The 25,775-nt window shown below is 34.8% G+C and overlaps 1 protein-coding gene across 6 annotated transcripts in view; it reads right to left on the minus strand.

Annotated features, from left to right (window-relative positions):
• LOC132699161 (protein alan shepard) overlaps positions 1-25,775 on the minus strand; it is a 90,868-nt gene that overhangs the window by 16,065 nt on the left and 49,028 nt on the right. For 5 of the 6 annotated variants that reach the window (XM_060665711.1, XM_060665710.1, XM_060665709.1 and 2 more), the window contains one exon: positions 1,837-2,017. Coding sequence is in view for 2 of the 6 variants with exons in the window: in XM_060665710.1 (XP_060521693.1) it covers positions 1,837-2,017 (181 nt within the window). In the remaining 4 variants the exon portion in view is untranslated. Of the gene's footprint in view, positions 1-1,836; positions 2,018-5,911; positions 5,966-25,775 lie in introns of all 6 variants that reach the window. The other variant, XM_060665714.1, reaches the window with a different exon arrangement.

Genomic DNA, 25,775 nt, shown 5'->3' on the forward strand with positions numbered 1-25,775 from the left:
CACACAACTTCATCAAAACCATAGAAAACATATTTGAAGCGAATCAAATTCAAGCCAAACTTATCCCCGAGTCCCCTTTTTTTCAAAATCCTTATGGATGAAATAATAAGAAATGTACGCTTACTAAATGGATACAGAATCGGCGATCAGGAAATTAGTATTCTGCCGGCGACGCCGTATTAGTTGCCGAAAATGAAGACGATTTACGGAGTCTATTACAACAATTTAACTGCACTGCCGAATCACTTAATATGATAATATCAACCCATAAAACTAAATGCATGACGACATCAAAAGTACCACGGAGATGCAAACTGAGAGTTGAAGGAAATGTTATACAACAGGAAATGAAATTTAAGTACTTAGGCATAGAAATCTCAGGCGGAAATGAGAGAACGAGCAACAAAGGCAACAAGAATAGCAGAATGCCTCAATGATACGATATGGTGAAATAAAAAAATCAAGAATTTATAAGGCAAAGGTGAGACCAATACACTGCAGACACTTGACCTGATACAGCAAACCAAACAACTACTAGAAGCAACCGAAATGAGAGTACTTCACAGAATAGCTGGAACAACACTGTTAGATACAGAGAGAAATGAGAGCATAAGAAGAGTATGCAAGACGGAGAATCTAAATGAATGGGTACACAGTAGAATGAAAGAATGAAACGAACGCGTCAGTAGAATGGACGATAGAAGGATAGTAGGAGTTGCACGCGACAAATCACCGCTAGGTCGCATCAGTGTAGGACGTCCTCGAAAACTTTGGTACGACAACTCGGCAGTCTAACTGACAGAGACGACCAAGGAACAGGCGACTAGCCTAATATGAAGAAGGAAGAAGAAGAAGAAGAAGTTTATTTTTACATGATAATTCCCCGTCATCAGACAGATTTTGAAAGGATAAAAGGATTTTTCTATAGTTTTTATAATAAATTCCATTTTCAATGTGAATATAAAAATATTAAAAATCCTAAATGAACTGTTTGAACACTGATATATTATATTAGCACATTTTCTTTGAGAACAAGAAGATATTTAGTTAGGAGCTTCCAGTTTTAAATCATCGAATCGAAATTGTTCGGCATCGATTCGGTCTTGCCCATCTCTATTCTCACAACATAACCTTACTGCGGTCAGAAAGTGATTTGTTTGCTAATGCAATGTTGAATTAAGAGATAAAAGTAAGTTTACATTTTGTGTTGTTACAGGTAATTTTCTATAATAAATAGCAAGTGTTGTTTCTGTTAAAGGTTAGACATCTGAAAAAAAAATAGTTTTTATTTTTGGCGGGAAATTGTACATGTATTTCTGCAGTTCTCCTATAAGTATGCTAGATATGTTTAAAGATAATAATTGTTATTTAATATTACTTGAGTATCATCCATCAACAGAGTAATATGCGTTGTGTTTGGATTTAAAACGGTAAATTTTTTCTGTATTGGATGAATCTATAAAGGGATTGAATCGCGAACGATACCAAACGAACTATTTTTTTAAGCAATATCAACACAAACCATACAACGCAAACGTGCGACTCATATCAAAACAACGCCGTCATTCTAAATATGACTTCCACGGAAGCTTAATATTTGTTCCGCCAGAGGTCTTATATATGCTGAAATTTTCCTTTTCCTAGCTTTAAAATTGTAAACTTTTAATGTAACTACTCAAACTCCTAGAAATGTCGCCTCCCATAATTAAGATTGAACTTCACGTACAAGATCGTTTAATTTATTAATTATGGAATAAGATCATTATCGTTGAAAAATTGAAAGATGCAATAAAAAAAGTGAGGTAGGTGCTGTCGGTAAATTTACAGGACACTTACCAACGGCGCACCCTTTTACCGGCGCTCCTCCTCCGACGCTGAACTGGTGTTGCGCCCCGGCGACAGCCAACTGACCCTGGGACTGTTGGGGGGGTTGGTGGTGCGAAGGTTGATGGTTGTGTTGCTGGTGATGGTGTCTCGCGCCGCCTCCGCTAATGTTGCCACCCGCGGTGCTGTTTGTCTGCAAAAGTGCCGCGCCTTTTTCTTATCGCATTTCTCTCTCTACATTTCGTGGAATTCAATGAGAGGAAGTTCTGGTGTATTCACACCAATGACATACATAAATGGAAGTAACACTTTGCTAAAATCGCAATAAGTACGAAATATATCGGCTAAAGTGTTGAAAACAGAACTTCTTCATTTTTTTCATAGTATAAATAAACAACTATGTTGTAGGTAAGTATGTCTCTGTCAACCAGAAATGACGGGGGAAGTTATCGTTCATGCGAAATTGGTAAAACCTATTTTTCCGCAAAAAACTAATTCTTCTCTTTTGATGAGGAAACGAATATGCTACTATCATATTGTTTGCAATTAGTCAGTAGAAGCACAGAAGTTTGGACAGCCGTGATAAAAACATATAACGCAATACTTTAGAAACAGTACTGATTTCATCCTAGTCAATCGATTTTAAATAAAGGTTTGTTAGAGTTTAATAGGTCGTCAAAAAATAGATTAATTAAAACTTATTTATTGCCCCAAAACTGTATTCTGATTTTTCTTTTAAAATTGTTCTGTTTGCTTTTGTACTTTTATACTTATGTGAATTTTGCTATTTATAGCATTAAGCTAAATAAATAAAATATTTATAATATTGCAAAGTTAACTCGGCTAAGAATAAACATTATGTCATAACTGGAAGCAAAATAATAATCTAACAATTTCCCAATTTAATAATAACAGAGAATTATTGCGACTCAGCGCACACTTAACTTTTCATTTATTTCAGTACCGTTATGAATTACCTTAAGATTTTTACTGATATAACACATAAGCAAATATGCCAATCGAAACAAAAGCACTTGATACAATGATGGCCGCGATACCGATCAATAAACAGGATATATCGATAAAGAGACAAAGGGAATCGAACATAGATAACACGTTACTCGAAAGGACAACAAAAATCATCCAATTTCTTTTTTCTTTTACTTTCCGATGCTTTTATTTTGGTTTTGGCTCATCTATCATCCTCATTCTAGTTTTAAGGATCGAGATTGAGTTCTTTTAATTTCGTTTTTGATTGATTTATATCCACACGATTACGATTACAAAAAAATTACTTACTGCGTCGAATACAAGAACTGTCAATGACCGGTAAAATTTCTTTGTGTCAATTGACTGAAAAATTTTTAAAAATACAATGAAATTTATATTTATTTATTATATATATTGTACGGTCGGTCGCCGTCGCGTCGTTCTGGGATTGGGTTATTGGAAATCCCAGACATCCGACATCACAACGGCGTAGTAATTAAAATAATGATAGATAACACTCTACCATTGCAAGATGTTATTTAAAACACTTTGATCGAATTTGACTAGTCAAGTAAGAAGTGGTCAATTGACGGGCAATTGACAACAATCAACACTAGCCATGTTGATTGTTATTGTTGTTGAGATGTCAAATAACAGTTCTTTTTGATGTTTCTTATTGTCGTCGCATACATCTAAAACATTTTAAGGGAAAATTTTGTACAATTTGACAAATGATGAGGATCATATTTAAATAAATATGATATTAAATGACATACGTGATGTTTCAAAAGAACATGTAGGTATACTGAGTAGTGTTGGAACTGGTCAAATTGACCACTTCTTAATTGACCGGTCAATTGACCACTTTTTAATTGACTAGTTAAAAATGTTTTAAAGAACATCTTGCAATTGCAAAATGTTACCTATCATTATTTAATAATAATATGTACTTTACAGTAGATTATTATGGGTTTCTGATGTCCAATTTACCTATTAACCCTCTTTAAGGAATATCCGAATACGATTGTTTAGGGCGATGTAACGCATAATATAAATAAATATATATAAACTTCATGGTATTTTTAAAATTATTTCGGTCAATTGACAGAAAAAAATACAGAGCCTAATAAAGAGTGCGTCAACAGATGGTAAGAGATGGGGAAACATCTTTTGACCAAAGTTCCAAGATTGATAGAGTTAACAAGTTAAAAATATTTTCAGTTATACAGAAATTTTTTATCTATTTTTAAATGGGAAGCTCTACATATTACCTCATCATCTGATGTGTCAGTGTCATAGTTGTGTCACATCAACCAACATAAGTCTCATAAAACTCAAGCTAGGGATTCATAATTAATACCATACTCAACCAAGGGCTCATGGTATGTACTCAATGTGATATTTTCACAATGGTCTATACAGGGTATCTGTTAGAGCCGTACAAATTTAAATAAACAAGCCCGGCCTTCCATTGGCTTAACAAACAATTTACTTTTTGAGATATTACTTTACAAAGCGCCTACCTGATTTGATTTGACTGTATTGCTTTAGGCAATGCAAAAGGCAGTCTTTTAGCCTCATGCTCAGCGTTATCCTCAAAGACACCATCGTCAAACACAAGTTTTTCCAGAATGTCTTGTTAGAGATTTTTAATATACGAAAAATTACAACTGATGACCTTACCGTTATAAACGTCAACTATAATTGACCATATAATTGCAAAATTACTTGACGTTTGAAGGGCGTATAAGACTATTAAAATTTTGTGAAAGCAATCCCAAGTTTTTTTTTTTTCGCGCGTCGATAATATTTTAACGGAATTTTTTTCCGTTACCAACGAGACCAAAAACTACACTGCAAAAATAATTACAAGCAATCAATAATTATATAGAAAAGTCGTTAATCGACGAAAGTACGCCGTGAAATCTATTAACTAATACCCTGGATAAACGTTTATCTTCCACCTTAAATAAGTATTTTATTTTATCTTATATTACGTAAGCGAAAACTCCGGTTTCAAATATATAGAGTGGGTCGGGTTGGTCGAGACAGGAAAACATTTTTTTGAAAAATAGTCCTTTTAAACATATCTTTCAAAATACTTCGTTTCAAATTTCAATATGACTCTTTTTTTATTCAAATAGTGAGCACAAAATTAATAAATTAAATCTAATATGGAGTTAAAATGATCCTTTAACTAGATTTCAGGATATCTGAATTTTGTCTTGAAAAACCTAGTACAATAGCATAAAGTTCGCCCGACCATATACCGTTTTTACAACCTTTTATGCTTTTGACTTCGGAATGAGTTTAAGAGAACCGCCTGTTGTAAGATGTTAGCCGACAGGAACTGTGCTGTGCGGACTGTTGTATTTTGAGAGTAGGGACATTTTATTTGATTAGATTCATATAATGCTTTAAATAAATCTTCCTAAATCAGTCCCTAGTTGAAATAGCTCGATTTCAAGTTGAATTTGCCCATTAGATAGGTTGATATAGCATATTAAAAAGACATTAAAAACCTTAAACTGAAATGTGGGGTTTGGTGAAATCGAAATCCGCTGTCAGTTTTATGAAATAGTATTTTCTTAGCCGTCGAAGCTTTCTAGTTACTCCTATTCGGTCTAGTGTTTGTGATTAGTAATTACCAACTTACTGTTATTCAATTGTTTTTCAAGACACAGTGTACCATTTTTATTGAGGTACCATATATACCATATATTCCAATATTGTTTTATAGCTAAATTTACTCCATCGTTTTTATTTATAATAAAAGATTTTAAAGTAGGAATGGATTTTTCACTGCATGGGCTAATAATAATCGAGGAATCTCACCGATGAGACTCTACACAAAACCGTCACCTCTCAGCATTTGTATGCACGAAGTACCGAACTACGGTTCTGGAACATCATTGTGGAATTGCGAAACTGAGGATTACAAAGAGAGCGACGTAGGCCTGCGGTTAGACGGTTAGAAAATTTACGGTATATTGTTTGGCGAACTAAATTCATTTTTATTTTAAAATTTCATTTTTATAAGCTCTGAACAGTAGGTAAATGTTTGTGCGTTGGCAATTAAATTAAAAACTCTACTTACCTACCAGTATGACCATAAAAATACTATTTCGAGGCGCACTATACGATGTCTTACCTGGAACAAAAAAAGAAAAATTTACCGTTACACACAAATTTGGTAAGAATACATATTTATTATTGCTCGCTCGGAATTTTTGCTTTATTTACCGTTTTCAGATCGTAAAAGTATCAGAACACAATAGCCTTTTCTCTAATTATTAGATTCGTTTTAATTAGATCTAGAGATAGGATAAAACGGCGCCTCTCCATTTATCAAATAAATGCTAATTAAAACATCTCATTTCGACGGAAAATGACACATGAAGTAGAATAATTGAAACTAATTAGTACGGTGAATGTAATAAAATAAATATTTTCAACTCCTATATTAAATTAAATATTATGAAATTTCGTGCAGAAAATATTAAAATACGCACATCCTATTGGCAACGTCTAAAAAATCCAACAGGACGTTGTGATTTGCAAATGTATTAGTTTCTCATTCTCAATTCTCTATTTCTAGAAAACGTAATTGAAGATACCACCAAAAAGTAAAATGGTATACAATGTAATGAAACCAATTACGAAGAATATTTTATATTGAAGCCTAAAACGATATCTAGCTTTGTATTAACCAGTTAATGTTTAAACAAGACAACTTCAAGAAATATTAAAATAATTTCAACTTCTGTTAAAAAAAATACTGGAATGGAAACAAATGGATCGGTTTACAGAAACACGATTAACGAAATTAAGATGCCATTTTTGAAAACGTATTTACTAATAATACCCAATAGTGTTTTCGCAGATAAATGGTTTCGGCTTATTGAATCCAATAAAACTGACTGACCCGTTGTGTGGGAAGAAAAAATAATATTGATATAAAAGGTTTCTTATGTTGTCTTTTGTTGCTTTCGACAAATCGATTGATTCGAATTTTCCGAAAGCACACGCGCTCGGCAACGAAACTCATATCTTGATAGCGGGAGGTCCTAGGGCAAAAAAAATTTTTTTCAATGTCTGTCCGTTCCTCGTTCTCTGTCGACGCTTCATAAAACGTGCACTGAGATTTGGCTATTTTTAAACGGTCCACGAGATACGCGACCCTAAAGAAATGGCCTCGATCTGGACCAAAAATCTTTATTCTTGATAATGACAAGGTCACCGTCACACCTTGTATATTTGCAAAAAACTAAAAATTGGGTTCCCCTTATCAGGATAATTGGCTATAACTAGAAGGGTGTGTTTCAGCTGCCATTTTCTTTCACGCGTATGGACTGCATAAAACTTTTGTATTTAAGGTTTTCATATATTGTACGGCGTGTTCGGAATATTCTGTGCTATATTCAATAATGTGATTGCTCTCTAAAATTTATAGCTATTGACTTCAAATTTAGCAGAGAAGCATAAGTCCATACCAATATCTGTAGAAACTGGGATCAACCAACTTTCGACAAGCATTTTTTAAAAATTTTGGATTTTTTTTTGGGTTATTCTGGCTTCCAGACAAAAATTTTTGTCGCGTAAATCATTAGCTTAATCGGCAAAATTCTTTAGCCACGAGACGCGGGAGATCCGGTACTAAAATTTTGGTTTCAAGCGCTTTTTCGATTATATAGAGCGTTTTTCAATTATAGACAAAAATCTAAAATATTCTGAAAATTGTTCTTTTCCAGAGTAAATTATTAGCACTAAATCAAAATTCGCACAAAATATGGCTTATTGGTTTAAACAGTATTACAGGAAACATCGAGGGCCGCCATTTTCGTATTTACGGTTTTCGTCTATCCCTAAAATCCCTATTTCCCGCACTCAATCTAGAAGCGATGTCATTTATTACTATGACGTACTGCATAGTTTCAAAAACCATTTATTCTATTGGAAAAAATGAACCAAGAAACGTGGGAGGACCATTGCGATAGCCTCCACTACGAACATTCTTTGAATTACATACAGGGTGTGTTGTTTTTGGGGCAAAATTTCTACAATATCCCGAAAACTTCAGTTTTTTTGGATCAATCATTAGTCGTCAATTAACCAGCAGCGAGATATTTGAAAAAATATCATTGGATATGGCTACTACTGGTACAAATTCTTATATTTACCAAAGTTTACCGTAACTTCACGGGGCGTGAAAGTCACTTTATACAGAGGGCATGCACAATAAAATTACAACGATTTTGCGAAAGTTCCACAGTGGTCCGTAAGAGCACGAGAGAAAAACAATGGCCCAAGCTAGGACAAGAAGTCGCGAAGCTGCTTTTTTGAAATACAAAGCCACGTAGCGGTTTTATTGGAATTTGGTACTATTCTTTTCATAATTCACATGCAACAACACTAGCGTTAAATTCTCTATTAAGTAGAGAATTATAAACGCTTTAAACCTGTAAAAGCTACGTTGGCAATTTTAGAGGAAAAGAAATAGTTTCTCTGATACAGGTTTTTATATCACATATCCTTATGACTTGCAAATTTTTGATATGTTCAGTTCCCTATCCGCTACGATCTTCTTCCGAAAAACGGCCAGTATCACCGCGGAGCCTCTCGGCGAAGACTCACGTCCGCGATACCGCAAAGCAACGTCAGGCAGCAGCGCCTACTTAACGGACGTCGACCTTCCAAGGTCACCGTTCGTCTGCTCCGCGATGCGAATCGTATTTAAATTAGCGACAGTCGCTTGCCGCTTTACTGCTCTTTTCCATTCCACTACGTCGCCGTCGCCGCCACGACGGAGGAGACGTCGACGCGGCTATGACCGCTCCGCTCCACCTTCGGATATATAATATACGAACTTGCTCCACTTTCGCACGTACACGCACTCACGTACGCCGAGTTCGCGGCCATGTTTCGGCTTATGAATGAAAATTTTCGGAAATAACGGGCAACCCGCAGAATTGCCCGCGACCTTCTAATGGCGGCCAATCGCCGGCCGGGTCAACGCACGGAATTGTTTTCCCACAGCCTTGTCGTTTTTTTCGTTGCGAGGAAACTAGGATAGTCGATGGCTCATGCAAAAATAATCATTTAAATTATTAACAAAGCGCCGAAAACGGTGACCGTCCGTAGTATAGGTCCCTTAGCCCATTTAGCCAAACACAGCAGCAATAAAAGAAGAATACGAACTCTAATATTTAAATATTGTGATAACATTCTTTACAAGTCTTTATTCCAAAGTATATTTTGACCACAACCCTGCATTTGCGTCCGAATTACTGGTTAAACGTAGATGTAATAACATTTGAAAGGAGAATAAACATTTCATTTTGTTTAGATATGCCGTTGTGAAGACCTATTTTACTCATCTATTTAAGGTTGAGGTCCGTTTGCAATTCCGAAGTTTCCGTTCTGAAGAAGTTCGTTAGATTATTACATTTCTTGCCATCGGTAAGGTATGTGCATATTTGACAACCGAAATAATTTACAGATAAGTTTTATACTTCCAGTAGAAATGGAGCCGATATCAATAAGGCTAATTTTAACCTCAAATACTGATAAATGCTCGTCTAAAAAAACTATTTCGCGTGTCTCGTTGCATTTGATAAAATAAACAAGCATGCCTTTCCCAGAAAACAGGTTTCCAACACTGGCTGATAAAATACTCGTTTGATAGCACGACTGTCAGATAACTTATATTAGCAATTATTACCAGCAAAGCCTGTATAGCTACTAGAAAATCTAAAGGTCTTGCCTAATGCTCATAACAGAATACAACCAATAACACCTGTTTGCGGCGTCCAAAAATGATCGCCTACAGTTCGCCAATTCAACAGGTTGCAGTATAGATATAGAATTTCTTCAACATAAAGGGCATTAATTTTGAGGAACTTATGACTACTATATTATCTAATGCAACGAGATATTTTGTAAAGTTTTCAGATTTTTCGCATGTTAAGTGGGTTTATTTTTAACAAAACAATTATAGGAAAAATGAAATTGAAGATATTTGTATAAATCTTTTAATGGATGGATTGGAATAGGATTTAAAAACGATAACCAAAAATACAAATGTTTTAACAATTGACAAATAAAAAAAAAGTAAAAAAGTTTGCAACAACAATTGCAGACCACATGTATAGAGACACTACACAAAAAAAAATGTAATCACATGATCAAAAGGTTATGTAAAATAGTATATTAAGAAATAAGTGCGGTAATCGTCACTTGACTCACGAGTTTTTGATAAACGAGTGAGTTAAAAAGTTTACCGTACGTGTTGCATACTATACTTTTTCTACGACCGTTAGTTTTTGGGTACATTTTCGCAAAACAACACGAATACATTCATTGACATGACCGTCAGAATTGACAAAATTCAAAGAGTGCGAAATATCTCCGAAAACATTCGATTGCTCCCAAATCCGTGCGGTAAAATCCCGGAAATGTCCGAAGTGGCTCGGATTCGTGGGAAACGAAACTGACGTGGTAAAGTGACGCTTCCCGCACGCTAGATCGGTGGGTAATAAGGTATTTTACAGAAGGGAGAAGAAAAAACTGTTTACAGTGTCTAAAGATTATTGTTTATTGTCGTGTTTTTTTTTTTCGGAATCTGTCAATATAAATAATGTCAACTTTATTTTTGACAAATCTTACTATCCTGAACTACATTAATCAAACAGGACTAGTTAATTTAGGTACTAACCAACGAGTTAATTATGCATTACTAGAAATCTTCAATCAGCACTGGGCGAGCTAAGAACCCTGGTAAGGTTGTATACTTTTGTTGTGGTTTGAACTTTGCCAGTAAATATTGTATAGCTGCATAATATACAAACCAAACAATACTCGTAGCTCGTTTAGTTAAAAAATATTTTACATGAAAATAACCAGACATTTGGATACTTGGTATGCAGTACAGACTAGTCTCTAAACTGGCCGAGTTGACATTATAACCGTAACAAATACAACGAAACAGACATGAACGCCACGCCACCGTCGTCGAAATTCTTTCGCATCGACACCCGGATGTACATATACATTTCACTTTTGCGAGAAATGTCGCGTCCTCTCGCGCCTATTCTTTCGCGACGACGCGGCCCGTGTAAGTGACCTCGCCTGTCCCAGATACTCTTGCGCCAAAGTGGAGAAGAAGGCTGCGCCCGAAGCCGGTGCACCTTCTACCAGCTCGACCGACAACGCGTCGCTTCGTGCGCTTTCGCGCGTTAAGGCGGCGTTGTCAAATGTTGCGGCGCAGTAGATCGTGCGCTGTCACGCTGTTTCGCTCTTATGGACGTATATAGCCAAAAGCTTTATTTTAATATATCAGTCAAAATGATGCTACGCTAGATGAAATATCATTTTATTACTGATTTTCAGCATTTACAGCAGGTTTTATATTTTTAAATGAATGAATAACTGCAAAACGTTTAGGGATTTCTTGGCTAAACTCAGTTATTTCCAACACTATTTCAAAAAATATAGCCATTATTTTGTGATTTGATTACTTTAAGTTAAAAACCAAAACTTGGGTCAGGTTGAGTAATTACAATTAAATTATTTCGGCATCACGTACCCGTCCCAAATAGCCTGTAAGAGTTAGGACGTGTTGATCTATTGGAACTGGAAAACATTTCTCAAGCAATCATCCGAAGGTTAATGCGACGAATACAAGCAGTTATGAGCTCGAGGAGGTACGACACATTATTGAATTTCATTTATTGTGTGTTTGTGAAGTCAAGTAGATTTCCATAATTTTTAAGTTTTTGTACCTGACCCCCAAAAATTAAATGTTTTTTTGGTGCAATATTAATATTGAATTAAATAGAGAGTGCAGACATAATTACAAAAATTATAATGGTACTTCAATTTTGAACCGGAAACGCCAGATTAATCAAGAAAATATGAATAAAATAATTCCAGAGTTGTATGGTATCCACCGGAATTATAATTCTACCGATTTTAATGTGATATACGCGGCTTTTATAACTAACATAAACAAGGTTGTAGATAAGATAGTACCAATGAAAAAAAATATTAATGAAAAATAAAACTTGGATGAGTCAGTCACAAAAGGCATAAGCTTATAAAATGTTTAACCATACTAAGTTGCAGACCGATTGGTGAGGATTTTAAGAAGTGAGAAGTGGAAATATTATGAAAGAAACATTGATCGGTGTAAGGGAAACAGCAAGAAAATGTGGCGAACGTTAATGGGATTAAATAAGCTGCAAACGCAGAAATGCAGGCAACTTTGACTATCTTAAATTTGAAGATGATTTGGGTAAAATGGAATAAAATTTTAACAACTTCTATGCAAAAAGCATTTTTGACATTGCTGCAAGTATTCCAAATATAAAAACTAATCTGGAGGAAATCTTAAGTAATTCACACGCTTTGAAACGCTGAATATAAATGAACTAACAAGTATTGTAATGAAATTGAAAAACAAATCAACAGCTGATAAAATTATATTCAATAAATACTTCACATAAGACCAAAAAATTTACCGAAGAGATCAAGGCAAGCGTTATTGTACCCATACCCAAAGTACCAGTTCCGTACCAGTTATTATCGGTTATAGACAAAGTTTTAGAAACAATTGTGTGTAAGCAGCTGCGTAGCTTCCTAGAAAAAAATAAACTAATGTTTAAAGGGCAGTTTGGGTTTCGGGAAAAACACTCATCACTCATCACTGAATCATCTTTACAATATGTGTGCTCAAAATGGAGGTCTGACATTCATGACGGTAATATAGTTTTAAGTGATAGAGGACGTCTGGTAGATAAACTGTTTGCATATGGGATCAGATTCCATGAAGCAAGAATTTATAACGTGGTATGTGATAAGTTAGAAAACAATATAGGTGTTCCCCAGGGCAGTGGATGACACTTTGCTATCAATTTCTGGGAAAAATTACTTAGAAATGGTAGACAATATGAACTCGAAATTAGGGTTACTTAGTGACTGATTGTTCGTAAACAAACCCAAGTTAAATTTAAATAAAACAGCATATACGGTATTTGGGAGTAAACAAAATTGTAATGTATTTTTGGACAATAATTTTAAGATTTATATTGATAGTAGGTTAATAGGAAATGTTTCACTAATATCTGGGAGTAGTTCTAGATTCTCAATTAAATATCTCACAACATGTAGATTATATTTGTAAAAAAATTGGAAAAAGGTTTCTTGCGTAGACTTTCGCCTGAGCTTAACCATTGGAGCGGACGTCTTGATTTTAATACGATTATCGCTCCTCATTTTTGGTATTGTAATTCGCTTTTGATTTCTTGCAGAAACAGTGATGTTCATGCAAGTACTACAAAATAAAGCCATGCTTGCTATTCTGGGTTGTACACGTTACACTCCCATTCATGCTTGGGTCTTTAGGGTGGTTGTCGGTGTCTCAGAGTATTGAGTTTTCTAATGTATTGTTGATATATAAAATAAAAAAATAAATTACTTCCATCCTACTTACAATATTATTTAATTCCTAGGTCGTACAAACATTCTAACAATGTTAGGGGTAAAAATGATTTTGATATTCAGTTTGTTAAAACTATACAAATGCAAAAAAACCTCTTTAGCGATGGGCTTCGATTGTTCAATGGTCTGCCGACAAACACCAAAAAAAGCTTCCAAAAAATGGTAACATATTCTTATATTAATATTAATATTAGTGTAAATTAGCTTTTGATTTTATATAAATGTAATTTACTACGATTCGAGTATATAATTATGCATTGCTTATGTCAATTACAAGCGTAGTTTTAGTAATGTTTGTGCGTAATGTGCGTATGCTAATGATAATAAACCATTTCATTTTATTTCATTTCATTTCAGTAGTTAGTAACTGTCGATTTTGTTTTTAAATGAACATCCAAAATTTGTCAAGTCATTCAGAATTTGTTTTTAAGAACAATCAGATGGAGAACGGGGAACCTTTTGAAACGTATTTTACGACAAAGTCTCATTACAGATGAAACTGAGTTTCTAACAACATGGAGAGATCACTTCTCGAAATTTAAGCGAATTAATGTCAAAAAAAACAAAAAAGTATTTAGGACAGACTCTATATATTATCAACTACACACAATAATCACATCAATATGGCTGCTAGAAGAGGGGAACCTTAGAACTTAAAGTTGTTGTAAACTTTGCTGTTTCGAGAGAAAAGTGCTTGCTGTGACAGAATTATGGCTCCGTACTGGATGTCGTTGTGTTTTAGGCGGATAGTAAGGGAATCAAAATTTGGGGTTGTAAAGCTAAGGGGTAACTAAATAGATAAGTATATTAATGTTCGAATGCCGTTTTAATTTTAAATTTCATTCTTTAGAACAATCTATAAATCCTAGTAGAACGCAAGTATCGACCGAAGGCATTTCAGACGAATCCCATTGGAGTCCATTGTATGTCTCCCGCCTATTTTAAGAAACCATAACGGGGGTCGTTGGGTCGCCCGTAAAAAAGTCTAAAAACGTACTAGAAGCGAGTTTAATAACTTAACAAGAGCGTTTCGTAATAAAATTTGACCGTAAACTGGAACGAAACCGTAAGAAAATGGCCGTTTAATAACGTCACGCCATTTCGTATGGAAATTGCGAGGCATAATAGCACCCGACTCGCGCAGGTGTACTTGAGAGGAAATCTAATGGGCGTAAACAACGCCAATTAGACGTCGAAGAGATGCACCTTCGGTGTAATTTCCGCGTGAATCGGTTGATGATCTTTTACCACCGACATTTATTACGGTTCGTTTTAACTTTGTTTTTGAAAGATATTCAAAAAAACGAAAAAAATATTGGGTCAGCAGCCAAAGTTTTACCAGAACGTCGTTGCCTTTCAAAGATCGACAGCACAAAACAGGATGAAAAGTTTTTAAAACATCGTCTCGGATGACCGATTATTGGTGACAGGTAAAGACTTGAGTCGCGGTTAAAATTAGTCTATATAGATCTATAAGCAACCTAACAATCATTACGGTGACTCAGGTCTTTAACTGTCACCAATTCGGGAATCATTCATCCGAGGCAATATATAAGCAGGTGCAGAGTAAAATGCGAGCCAGTCAAGAAGAAGCCAACAGGATGATTGGCAAAACGTTAGCAAGTTCGATTCAACATCAACCAACGCAGGAGGAATACAGAAGTTTTGTAAATAGTATAACAACCTTGCAGTTGCCGCACGGTTAGAATTTGATTTGGTGTAAGTTTCTGTCCTGTCCTGTCTCTTTTCTTGCTTTCTGGAGCAACCCAATCCCAAATTTCCTGCCTGTTCCCTTCCATTCTGTGGCAGCATTTTAGTTTATTTTTCTTTTAGATCCAACGAAGTGCATATAGACTTAAAGGTTCATCATTTGTCTGTGATTACTCTTATATATTCGAGCAATTTGTACAAATATGGCTCCAAAAAAAGTTGGTATAAAAGAGAAAGTGCTTCATTAAATAATAATTATGTCCCATTATGCAATTATCGTTCTTTTTATAGAGCATGCACTAGTTCGAGCTGTTAGTCCCATTCTGAAATTACCGTTCTTTCTATAGAGCATAGAATAGTTCGTGCTGTTAGATTTGGTTATATGTCAAAAACAACTATCTCTGGTTTCGCACCGTTATCATCTAACCTATTGTCAAAATGAAAGTCGCTATATAGAAAATGACACGTTCCGTCGTACTATTTTCTCCTTTCCTATCTGAGCTGTCTTCCTGTTCTAACGGCTATAGAGCTGCATCCAGACCATCCGGAGAACCAAAATCTATCGTTTAAATATAATCATTGAGTCGAACAGCGCATCACCGAAATCTGATGTCACTTTACCAAAAAAAAAAACGACCGGTCAAATAGAATAAATTAATTGGTTTGGATTCAATGAACCCTACGGAATATTAAATGTAAAAACCAGCCGCGACCGCCTAATTAACTATGGTTTGATGTAATAACATTTGGTTTTATGAAGGCATAGGACATTTATAATGGCTATAATCTAACGGGTCCCGGCCTATTCGATATTTATAGCCTGGTCGGACGCTTACTGTTTTTTTTTGTTCTAATCTGCACGTTGCGTTTTAAAGCTACATCGCAACAATCCGCCTACGAGACATTCTGAAACTGCATGAAAATAATTTTTTCGTTATCGCTGGCATAAAACAACAAAATATAGGCAGGAACAAAGAACGATTTCAAATTAATGACCAATATTATTATAATACCTGAATTGCATAAAATTAGTTATTCTTCTTATAGAAGGTTCTCTTTTCTTACATTCTATTCCTAGAAATTATTTCTTTCTAAACCAAAGCAATCATTTTCAGTTTTCAGCCATTTTGAAAATTGCCGACAACTTTTTTACTTTTTATAAAACTTCTAGATTCCTCCTGTATCGGTTTTTGTTTATATACATTTTGCTGATTCACTAGCGTGTTAGAACTTTTGTTGCAATAAAAATCATATCGTTGCATTTAATTTTTTTTGAAAAAATAAATTTCGTGCTGTCGAGAGTAGCTTTCTTAATTGGCGACCCAGTACAAACCCAGTTTCTATGACTTACTTTACAAGAAATAAAATTTTAAAAATACGAATCCATAGAAGAAATTTATCCTGCAAAAGCAAATTTGATGAAAACGACTATAAAGACCGGTCGCACTTAATATTCACACATTTATTGCCCAAGGTTGTAAAAATTTGCATTTCACGCATAATATTAATAGCGAAATAACTACATAATTTTCCGCTGATAATTGTTTTCGCTTTAAACCGGGTTTTTTAATAGCGATTTAAGATTTATTTGTCGATCGACTGACAAATCGTTTATCATTCACAGGGTACACTAAAATTGAAAATTTTTATCCAATAACAGACAAGAACTGTTATATTAATTCATATTAGTTACCTTTTTATAAATCTTAGAGTTGCGTAGTGTCTTTGAAACTGTTGGCAAGAGACTTTGCTTGCTTTCGTATGAAGAATTGATTTTTATTACATAACCATCAATAAGAGACAAGTTTTGATGGAATGACGATATCGGAGATAAATCCAAGAAATTCGTGCTAAAAACGACCCCATCATATATTTAGATGAGACCTGGTTTATTTATAACAAACATTTTACAGAAAGAATGCATTTTTCTCTACACAAATCCGTCAGCCTTCAGCATTTGAATGCACGAAATACCGACGTACAGTTTTGGAACGTCATTGTGGATTTGCGGATCTATTTATTGAGGATTACAAATACCGGATTATGTCATAAAAACGGTATAACGTCAGGCGAACTCTACTAAATAAGGAAATATTTATAGGTAGACGGTTAACAATACTAAATATTTTGGGTAGGTTTACTGGGATACCGCATTGATATATACTATATAGAATATGAAGATTCGTATTTCCTGTAGACGGGTTTATTTAATCTTTGCACTATACCTGCCGCGCGTAGACAACGGTGCTAGTGTGCCATTTCTGAGAAACAATGTCGCAACAATATCGGCAATTTCTATAACGCAAATATAATAAGCTCGACGTATCGATTTATGAAACACATCAACGACGAAACATATATAGACGGCGGTCTACAAATATGATAATAAGATTTATTGATCTTTTGGTTTATATGTTAGGACGTAACAATTACATAATCGCAAATAATTTTTCAACCTCCCAACAGGAATCATCTGCGAGTTATAGTTATCCAAATAATATATTTAAAATAAAAAGATGTAGTATTTTGTGATATGATCATTTCAATTTCAATCAATTGGTATGCGTAATTAATTTAAATCTACTGTTAAGATGTCAGTGAAGAAGTACGCAACGCCATCTACGTTCGAAAAGGCGAATCCTCAATAAGTATACTTAAAACACGAGGCCTAAAACACCCATTTGGAGAGCATTTATGCGCATGCTCAGGTCGATAAATACTTGTTTAAGTTATTTTCCGGTTGCAAATAACAGTTTTTGTGATACTGCGGAAAAAGAACAATAAAAGTATTCCTACGTTTTAAAACTCGGGCGGGGCACTTTTGCTGGGGTCGTCAAATGACAAACCAATTACTTTAACAATAATTTAATGAGTGATTTTTAAAATTTAAATCGTTAAACCAGAAAGAGATAATCTTAACAATAAGAGATTTAATAGTTAGCTTATTGGAATTTAAATCGTCGTATTAAAAAGGGGTGTTATGCAACTCGCAACTCAGGTTGAGCCATTACATTCCGATTACATTACAGACGGAGTTAGTTTCGCAAATTTTGAGGAGAAAGGATGAACGCTGTGCTCGGGTGCGATGCGTGCGGTGCGGTGCCCCGGCGAGATGGGATGTTGGAGTTATATGGTCAGAATCTTGATGGACTGGGCCTGCGTAGGACTGGCTGAACGACCCCGCTGCCGTGGCATGGTTTAAGGGGGCTTACTGAGCCATTATGATACTCGTTAAGAATCTCGATGGTTATACACATGTGCGCAAACATTGTAAATATAACCTATTCACTTAAAATTATTTATCCGAAGCAAGGACATCCTAGTAGGCCTTGTAGCAGGTTACCAACGCTGATACAAAGGAACTTTGGATAGGGCTGAAACCAATTTACGTACAGAAATTCTTCATAAATATCCTGGCTATATCTTAATTATTTTTCATTTTAGGAATTCGGATTTGCACGAAACTGGATCGTAACAGTTTTTGTGAGTGTAATTTTAAAAAACGGAGTAAAATCTATAAGACCTTGAAGTTGTTGTAGCTGATTTTGCGGTAAAGAAAATCGCAAAAATATCAATGTGGAGATGTAATTCGATGCGATTACGGAACAACTAATTAATGGAACCGTTTCATGTAGAAAATTTTGTGTAAATGTTTTTAATGAATCCCTTTTCGAAAATAGTAAATTCCAGAATTATTCTGTAATTCGGATTGATTAAACAGAGTTAAACCAATGACGTGCAAACCCATGATGTTTAAATTTGTTGCTTATATATATATATATATATATATATATATATATATATATATATATATATATATATATATATATATATATATATATATATATATATCATAATTGGTTAAACAAATAATGGTCGTCAAATTTAGTTAGCACTAATACTGAAATAAATATTTTTTGGGGTTTGAATTTATGAGATACAATATTCGTGTTAAAAATTAATCGGAAATCCTTTGTTGCCATTATGTCACCACACCCTAAATGGGACGACAGGCATTTTATATCAAATTTTTGGAGCAATTTTTTGAAACACAAGGCAGTAACGAGTAACGAGTATTTGCCATTTGTCGCAATAACACTCTGTATATACTCACACTACACAAAAAAACACTATCAGAAATAAAAAAAAAGGCGAATGTGCTCACTTTACTATGCGGTCGCTACGCGGAACCGCATGCGTGTGTATGCGCCTTAACAAAGCCAAAAAAAGCGTCCGTCCGAAATTAAATCGCGTGTTAACGTCCGTGACGCGCGCGCGGTCTGTTGACCTTAACCCACCCCCAAAATGGCGCACGGGCCGTGCAATGCCGTCCTTTCCGTTCGTGTTATATCCGTCCACCCGTCTCTCAAAAGACAACGAGGGGACGAAGCATTCCGGAGGACGTTGAACCCCTCCCAAAAAAAAAAGACGAACGTCGCGGACCGCCGAATGCGTTTATAAATAATTCGATCGCCATTTTATTTGGAATGCGCGGATGGAGCGGCTCATAGTGGTCATTTTTTTTTAGAAATTAATAAATGAAAAAACTCTGTTTTCGGATAAACCATTCATTCTAAGCCTGTAATATTAAGTAAACATTCCGAGGTATAATATTTTTGCCGGTACGAGTTGGCCATGAAGACATTTGAAACAATCATCGACACCTTCGCGCTTAGTTTGTCACTTATAATAATGTATCATTAGGTTTTAGGTTAGTTTTTTTAACACATTTATATATAATTTTTAGTTATACTTAATAACATACAGTGTGTCCTTAATAAGGATGTCTATCATGGGGATGGAGATTTTAAGTACGACGTTTCGTTTCATCGAAAAATCGATACGTCGTACTAAAATCTCTCGACGCTTTCTTGTAGAGCTGAAAAAGTGGCAACGAGAATGTGACCTTTATTTCTTAAAATAATACCAGAAAAAAATAAAAACCAAATGGGAAAATGTCGGTTTTTCGGCGTATCTTCGGAAATTATGGGAATTTTTTAGTTTTCTTAACAGCAGGTTATTAACCTTTAAATTTTGCAACTTTTTTCTAATTTTTTCTATCTCTTTTTCTTCTCTTGTCTTGTTTTATGCTTTCCAATGTCCCCATGATAGACATCCTTATCTTGGACAGAGTGTATTTTAATTGCGAAAACTCCGAGTATTCTTTAGTGAACAAATTAAGTCAAATTAAATTCAGACAAAACCCTAATTACGAACCGAGAAAGTAATTAAAAGATGTGAGCGAACAACGGATCATCCGAAAATAAATTAAGCAAAGCTAATTTTTGTTATCTATTGCGAATTTTCTTTGGGGTTTAAAGTAAAGGGGTAAAAGTAAATATTTCTTTTTTATCATTTGCAGTTGCATTAAATTTTAAACGCTGAAAGAGAGGTGATGTCCGTGGTAAGAAAGGCCGGGATTTCCTCAGCCTGATGCATGATGGCTGGTAACAGCCTTGGTATGGCATCGTGTAGCCCGTTAAATTTTTTCAGCCAGTAATTATGGATTCTATCTGTGCCCAGAGCTTTCCAATTCTGGGAGTTTTGCAGTGTGTCCTTCACGTCGATTTCTCTCACAGTGTTGTATATCATCTTTGTGTTTTCCCAAATATTGGTCCAGTATGCGATGGTTTCGTCTTGTGCTGGCAGTTCCCCTTCCTCATTTTGCTGTCAAATATATGTCAATTTTTATATGACATGTTATATTCTTTATTTTGCTTACAGTAGGGGAGGAATGATGAACAGCATAACAAAAAAAACAATTAATACAAATTAAGGTTCAAAAATTCGCGTGGTCCCAAGCTGTGTCAATTACCAAAGAAAAAAATGCGGTTAGATGCGACGGTGGATATCTAGAACAGGATTCGGAAAACCGGTGAACTGGATTCGTTGAGCGGTCGTAATTTTGACGTGCGAATTTGTCGTAATTGTTTAGAAATACCGCGGCCATTAATCGGTGCGATTCCGTGATTTTGGTTGGTTTAATAATTATCGTTGCGTTGATGTTGATTATTAGTGCGTCATGTCGATTTGTTAACGAACGTTTTTATTACGCGTGAGACACGCAGCCATATTCTAGCTTTATTCATACATATATAGAATTTTGGTAAACGCATATGTGTATCAAGAGGAATTTTCAGATGCTAAACACGCACAATCGTGTATTTCTTAATTAAAAAATGGTACGCCACTGCCGTCGGTCATTGTTATCTTTGGACACTCAATTCTGCGCCTCATTTTACAAACGTCATTACCAAATCACTCTTTGTTGAGTTAGAATAAGTTATTGGTTTTCAAAACCATCTTAACTGAATGTTTTTTTTTCATTTTTAATGTTCATTGAGTAAATTAAAATAATTAAATAATTGAAATTAATTAATTAAAAATTAATTAATTAAAAAACCCAAGAACAATTTTTTTTTGTTAATGTACTGCCAGAAATTAGAAGTAATCATCTAGTAAGTCCACTTTTTCTACCAGGACACCGTCTTCATTCATCATTCATTTTCACTTGAGTTGCATGAAGAAGATGTGTGTAAATTCCATTGAGGGATCAAATCTGGTAAAATGGCAGGCAATATTCCTTATTCTACATGACATTTATACAGACATGACCAGACTATCGAAAAAAAAAATCACCAGAAAAAATGTCAGTGGCGTATCATAAATATGGGATACAAATAGCACACAGAAAACTGGTATCCACCTACGAATACCTCTTTCAAAAAGATATCTAGAAGAATCGTTGACTAGTTGACTTAGTACTAGACTGGAAAAGATTTCTTCCTGAATCGATTCGGTTAATTGAAATCAACGAAGTGTGGAATTAATTGTTTATTACAATAAACTTACTAGCGGCGTAAAATGATCGTTTACGATGGAGGAAACAGGACAAACCTTATTATATCTCTCGTCCGATTTGCGAATGCGATGACTAAAACCATTGGCGTGCCGCGGGGAACCTGGTCGTCGAATCGACCGCGTGCCGGTTCGGAATTCGAATGACATCATCAGGTTTGTGGGAATTCGAACGCAAGCCCGTATTTATATGCAATAACGCGCCGTTGAATCATTTCGCAGGTGTGCATTGAACATTTCATTAGCGCATTTTTCTCTTCGCGTTCGTTACGTAAACGGGACCACATTGTTACGAGCGGTATATACCTACCCATACCGGAGGTTGTTCTTGCTCCACAAACCAAATTATTTGTTCCAAACAATTTGAAGCCTCGTTGTATATACTCATCTTTTGATGACTCCGTGCGGACTGTTGTATTTTAAGAGTAGGGATATTTTCTTTCATTAAGTAGTTAAATTGATTTTATATTATTTTTTATAAATGCTCCTCAAAAAGTCCCTACTGGTGACGATAGTGATTGTTTTGATGTAGAATAACTTGTTTTTTATAAATATTCTAACATTGTTTTATAGCTAAAGTTACTTATTTACAATTATATTTATAATATATATAAATACAATACATATAATGTAATAAATATTTATAATATTTATAATTAACTTTTCAGAGTAGGAAAAATTTTTCCCCATGAAACTCTATACCAATCCATCAGCTTTCAGCATTTGCTTGCACGAAGTACCGAGGTACGGTTCTGGAACTGAAACCATTTTATTATAATATTTATTACACCTTCTAAGCGCGAAGTATTTTTGCACGTTTTATATGTTCCCAACCGTATTTTATCGCAGAGCATGCATATAATAATATAGTTATGTCATTTAATTGGGCAGTGGTAATCACATGCTAATGCCAAAGTGAGCAAGCTTAACACCATTGCAGATTAGTCTGTCGCCTGTGCTTTCTAAAGTGTTTAAAAAACTGAGTTATAGGCAGATCCGTGATTATTTCACTAATACCAACCTTTTATCTGAATTACAGTCAAGATTTCGCAAAGGGTACAGTACGGAGATACGGTTTTCCTCAAAGTTTTTGATGATATTCTCTCAGCAGCAGATAAAGGGGAATCGGCCGGCTTTCGTCTAATTAGATTATAACAAAGCTATCGATAAACTCAATCCATGCTATGCTCTGTGCCAAGTTCAAATACTACGGGTTTAAATTTAATACGAATTAACTGATTCGTAATTATCTAGATCACAGATATCAGTTAGTTGCGATTGACAACATTAGATCGAAAGCCTTGGAAGTTGACAGGGGGGTCCCTCATAATTAGGACCTCTTTTCTTCATTATTTATGCAGCCAGATCTGTCGGGCTGCTTTGGTGAGTTTAATAGTCACAGGTATCCTGATGACAAGCAAATACATATTTCGTTTTCCGGGTCTGATACAGTGGAAGCGACAAGGAGACTAAATAAATGCTTGGAATTTGTCTTTAAATGATTAAATGACCATGATTTGAAATAAAATCCGAATAAGTCTGCAAAATTTGGATATATCTATAAATTTCTGTGAAGCACTGGTTTTGAGTCATCTAAATTGCTGTAACTTTGTCTATGTCTTTTAGAGTTTTTTAGCATTAGTTGTACTTTCACATTAATTGAAACAAAAATTGTAAAACAATATAAATTTCAGTTGTCTCCTTCAAATAATACGAAAATTGTGACAAAATCGTAATGCATGGTCGGCTAAATTAAAGATCTCCTAAAAGACACTTCAAAGTTAGACAAATAATCAACCCAAGTACAAAACAGCGGCAGAAAAAATTGGAGGTCACCGTCAACGCACAAACATTATTTTATTGCTAAAAATCATACAGAAACTGTGTTTAGATAAGAATGTGAGATATTTTCAAAAATGTATCTCAAGATAGACGGGAATTTTGTTATAAATATGCGAATTCGCGAAGAACTTTCCCAACGGATGTTTTCGTCTGGATTGAAATAAATCGAACAAACGTGCACACAAAAATAATAACTAACAACACAGGATAAATTATAAAGCAAGCATCATTATCGCGGCTCCGCAAATTTATTGCCATTTCTCAGAACCGAACAAACTCCGGTAAACTGTATAACGTAAGCAGAGGCCGAAAATTGTACGCCCAGTGAAACTATAAAATGACGTTAGACGTTGCTCTCGCGTATCGTTTTCGGGCAATCGACGTCAAGACCTCCCACGTCATTTTTTTTTAACCGTCAACACCCGTCAAACTTCTTTGCAAAATATACGAATGCAAACAGTTTTTCCTGACTGCATTTTTCAAACCGCAGGGAGGTAAAACTAAGAAAAGGCAGATTAAAATATTAAGGACAATATTGCAGCTTATATTTACCTCAAAGTAAGATTTTTAACATACCTTAACCTTAATTCAAAAATTTTGCAACGATAAATAGAAATAGAAATAGAAATAGAAATAGAAATAGAAATAGAAATAGAAATAGACAAACGAGGCTGGGTTGGCAACGTTTTTTATTGTTTTTTTTTATATCGGTGCCTTGATTTAGTTAGCGAAAAAAATCTTTATTCGCCAAGGCAATTTTTGAGGATAGGAATATAATAAATAATTCCCCTTACATCCCAAAAAACGCTAGCTAAAACCTTGTTAGCTGAAATAATTGCCGCTGCTTTCTTTGGAGTTGGTTCGCTGGTTGCTGTGCAATGATTTGACTGTTTTTTATTTTTAGTGGTGGATCCACATTTAATTTCATTTATAAACTGCCAAATTCTCACTTAAAACAATTTTCCTTTTCAACTTTTGCTACTCAGAAATTAACAAGCCCGACACCTATCTTGAGCAGATCTTCCTCATGCGAGCAAAATATTACCAACGCACTCTTTTGATATTGTTACAGTCTCCACTAACTCGAAGCGCAACTCACCATTAGTGATCGCGCAACCTTTTTACATTCAGAAATCCATCTTTTAACCATTGAATATGATGGTTGGTTGGCCGTTCAGTTCAGTTCATTTGGGAAAGTGTTAAACCCTTTAAATAAAAGTATTTTTCAATATCTTCCAAGTTAATAGTATTTTGATCACAAAGCTGTCAAATGAATACAGGGTGTCCAAATAGTATGAGAAAGTAATATAGCTCATTTATTATTTGTTTTAGAAAAACATGTTAAATACTAGAATTATAGGTAAGACTCAAAGAAACAATTTAAATTTATTTTGAAATATGCAGAGTAATTCACAAATATTTGGGAAACCAACCTTACATATATTTAAACGCCCTGTATATTCATGCATTATTAGATACTCCCTTTTAGACTCAAGCACCCAATGTTATGGTCTTTACGGAGTGTTTTCGGATTTATGGCAATTTTTTCATCAAAAATGCCCTGTGTTTATCACTCTATATTTTTTACGTTTATCATACTTCCATTAATTACTCCTTCAGTTTTATTATTAAGCATTCACTCTCCTAAACTTAGTATTTTTTGGGGTATACACATTTTTACGAAAAAAAAATTTAATTTTGTGAAAAAAATGTTTCCTTTCTTTCCATTAATTTTGGAATTCTGCCTTTCTTAAGGCCCAAAATATTATTGAACTATACAAATAATGTTTGCAGATCGCGTCCTTTAGTGCAAGTGTAGGTTGACCAAGCAAATCTAAGTGTTTGGGGTGGTATAATACGTTATAACTTTGTAGGTCCTAATTTTTTGAAAATACTGTAAATTGACAAGTTCACAGCAAAAGAGGACATAAATAGAGGATAAGAGAAGCCTTGCAACGGGTTAGTCAGCAGAAATGCTAGCGAATACTGACAAATCGTTTAAAGATCGTATTACAGCGTTTATCAAAGTTGCTGGAAGATATTTCGAGCAATAA

Source organism: Cylas formicarius, unplaced genomic scaffold (genome assembly GCF_029955315.1).
Source record: "Cylas formicarius isolate icCylForm1 unplaced genomic scaffold, icCylForm1.1 PGA_scaffold_3__17_contigs__length_32017465, whole genome shotgun sequence".
Classification (NCBI taxonomy): domain Eukaryota; kingdom Metazoa; phylum Arthropoda; class Insecta; order Coleoptera; family Brentidae; genus Cylas; species Cylas formicarius.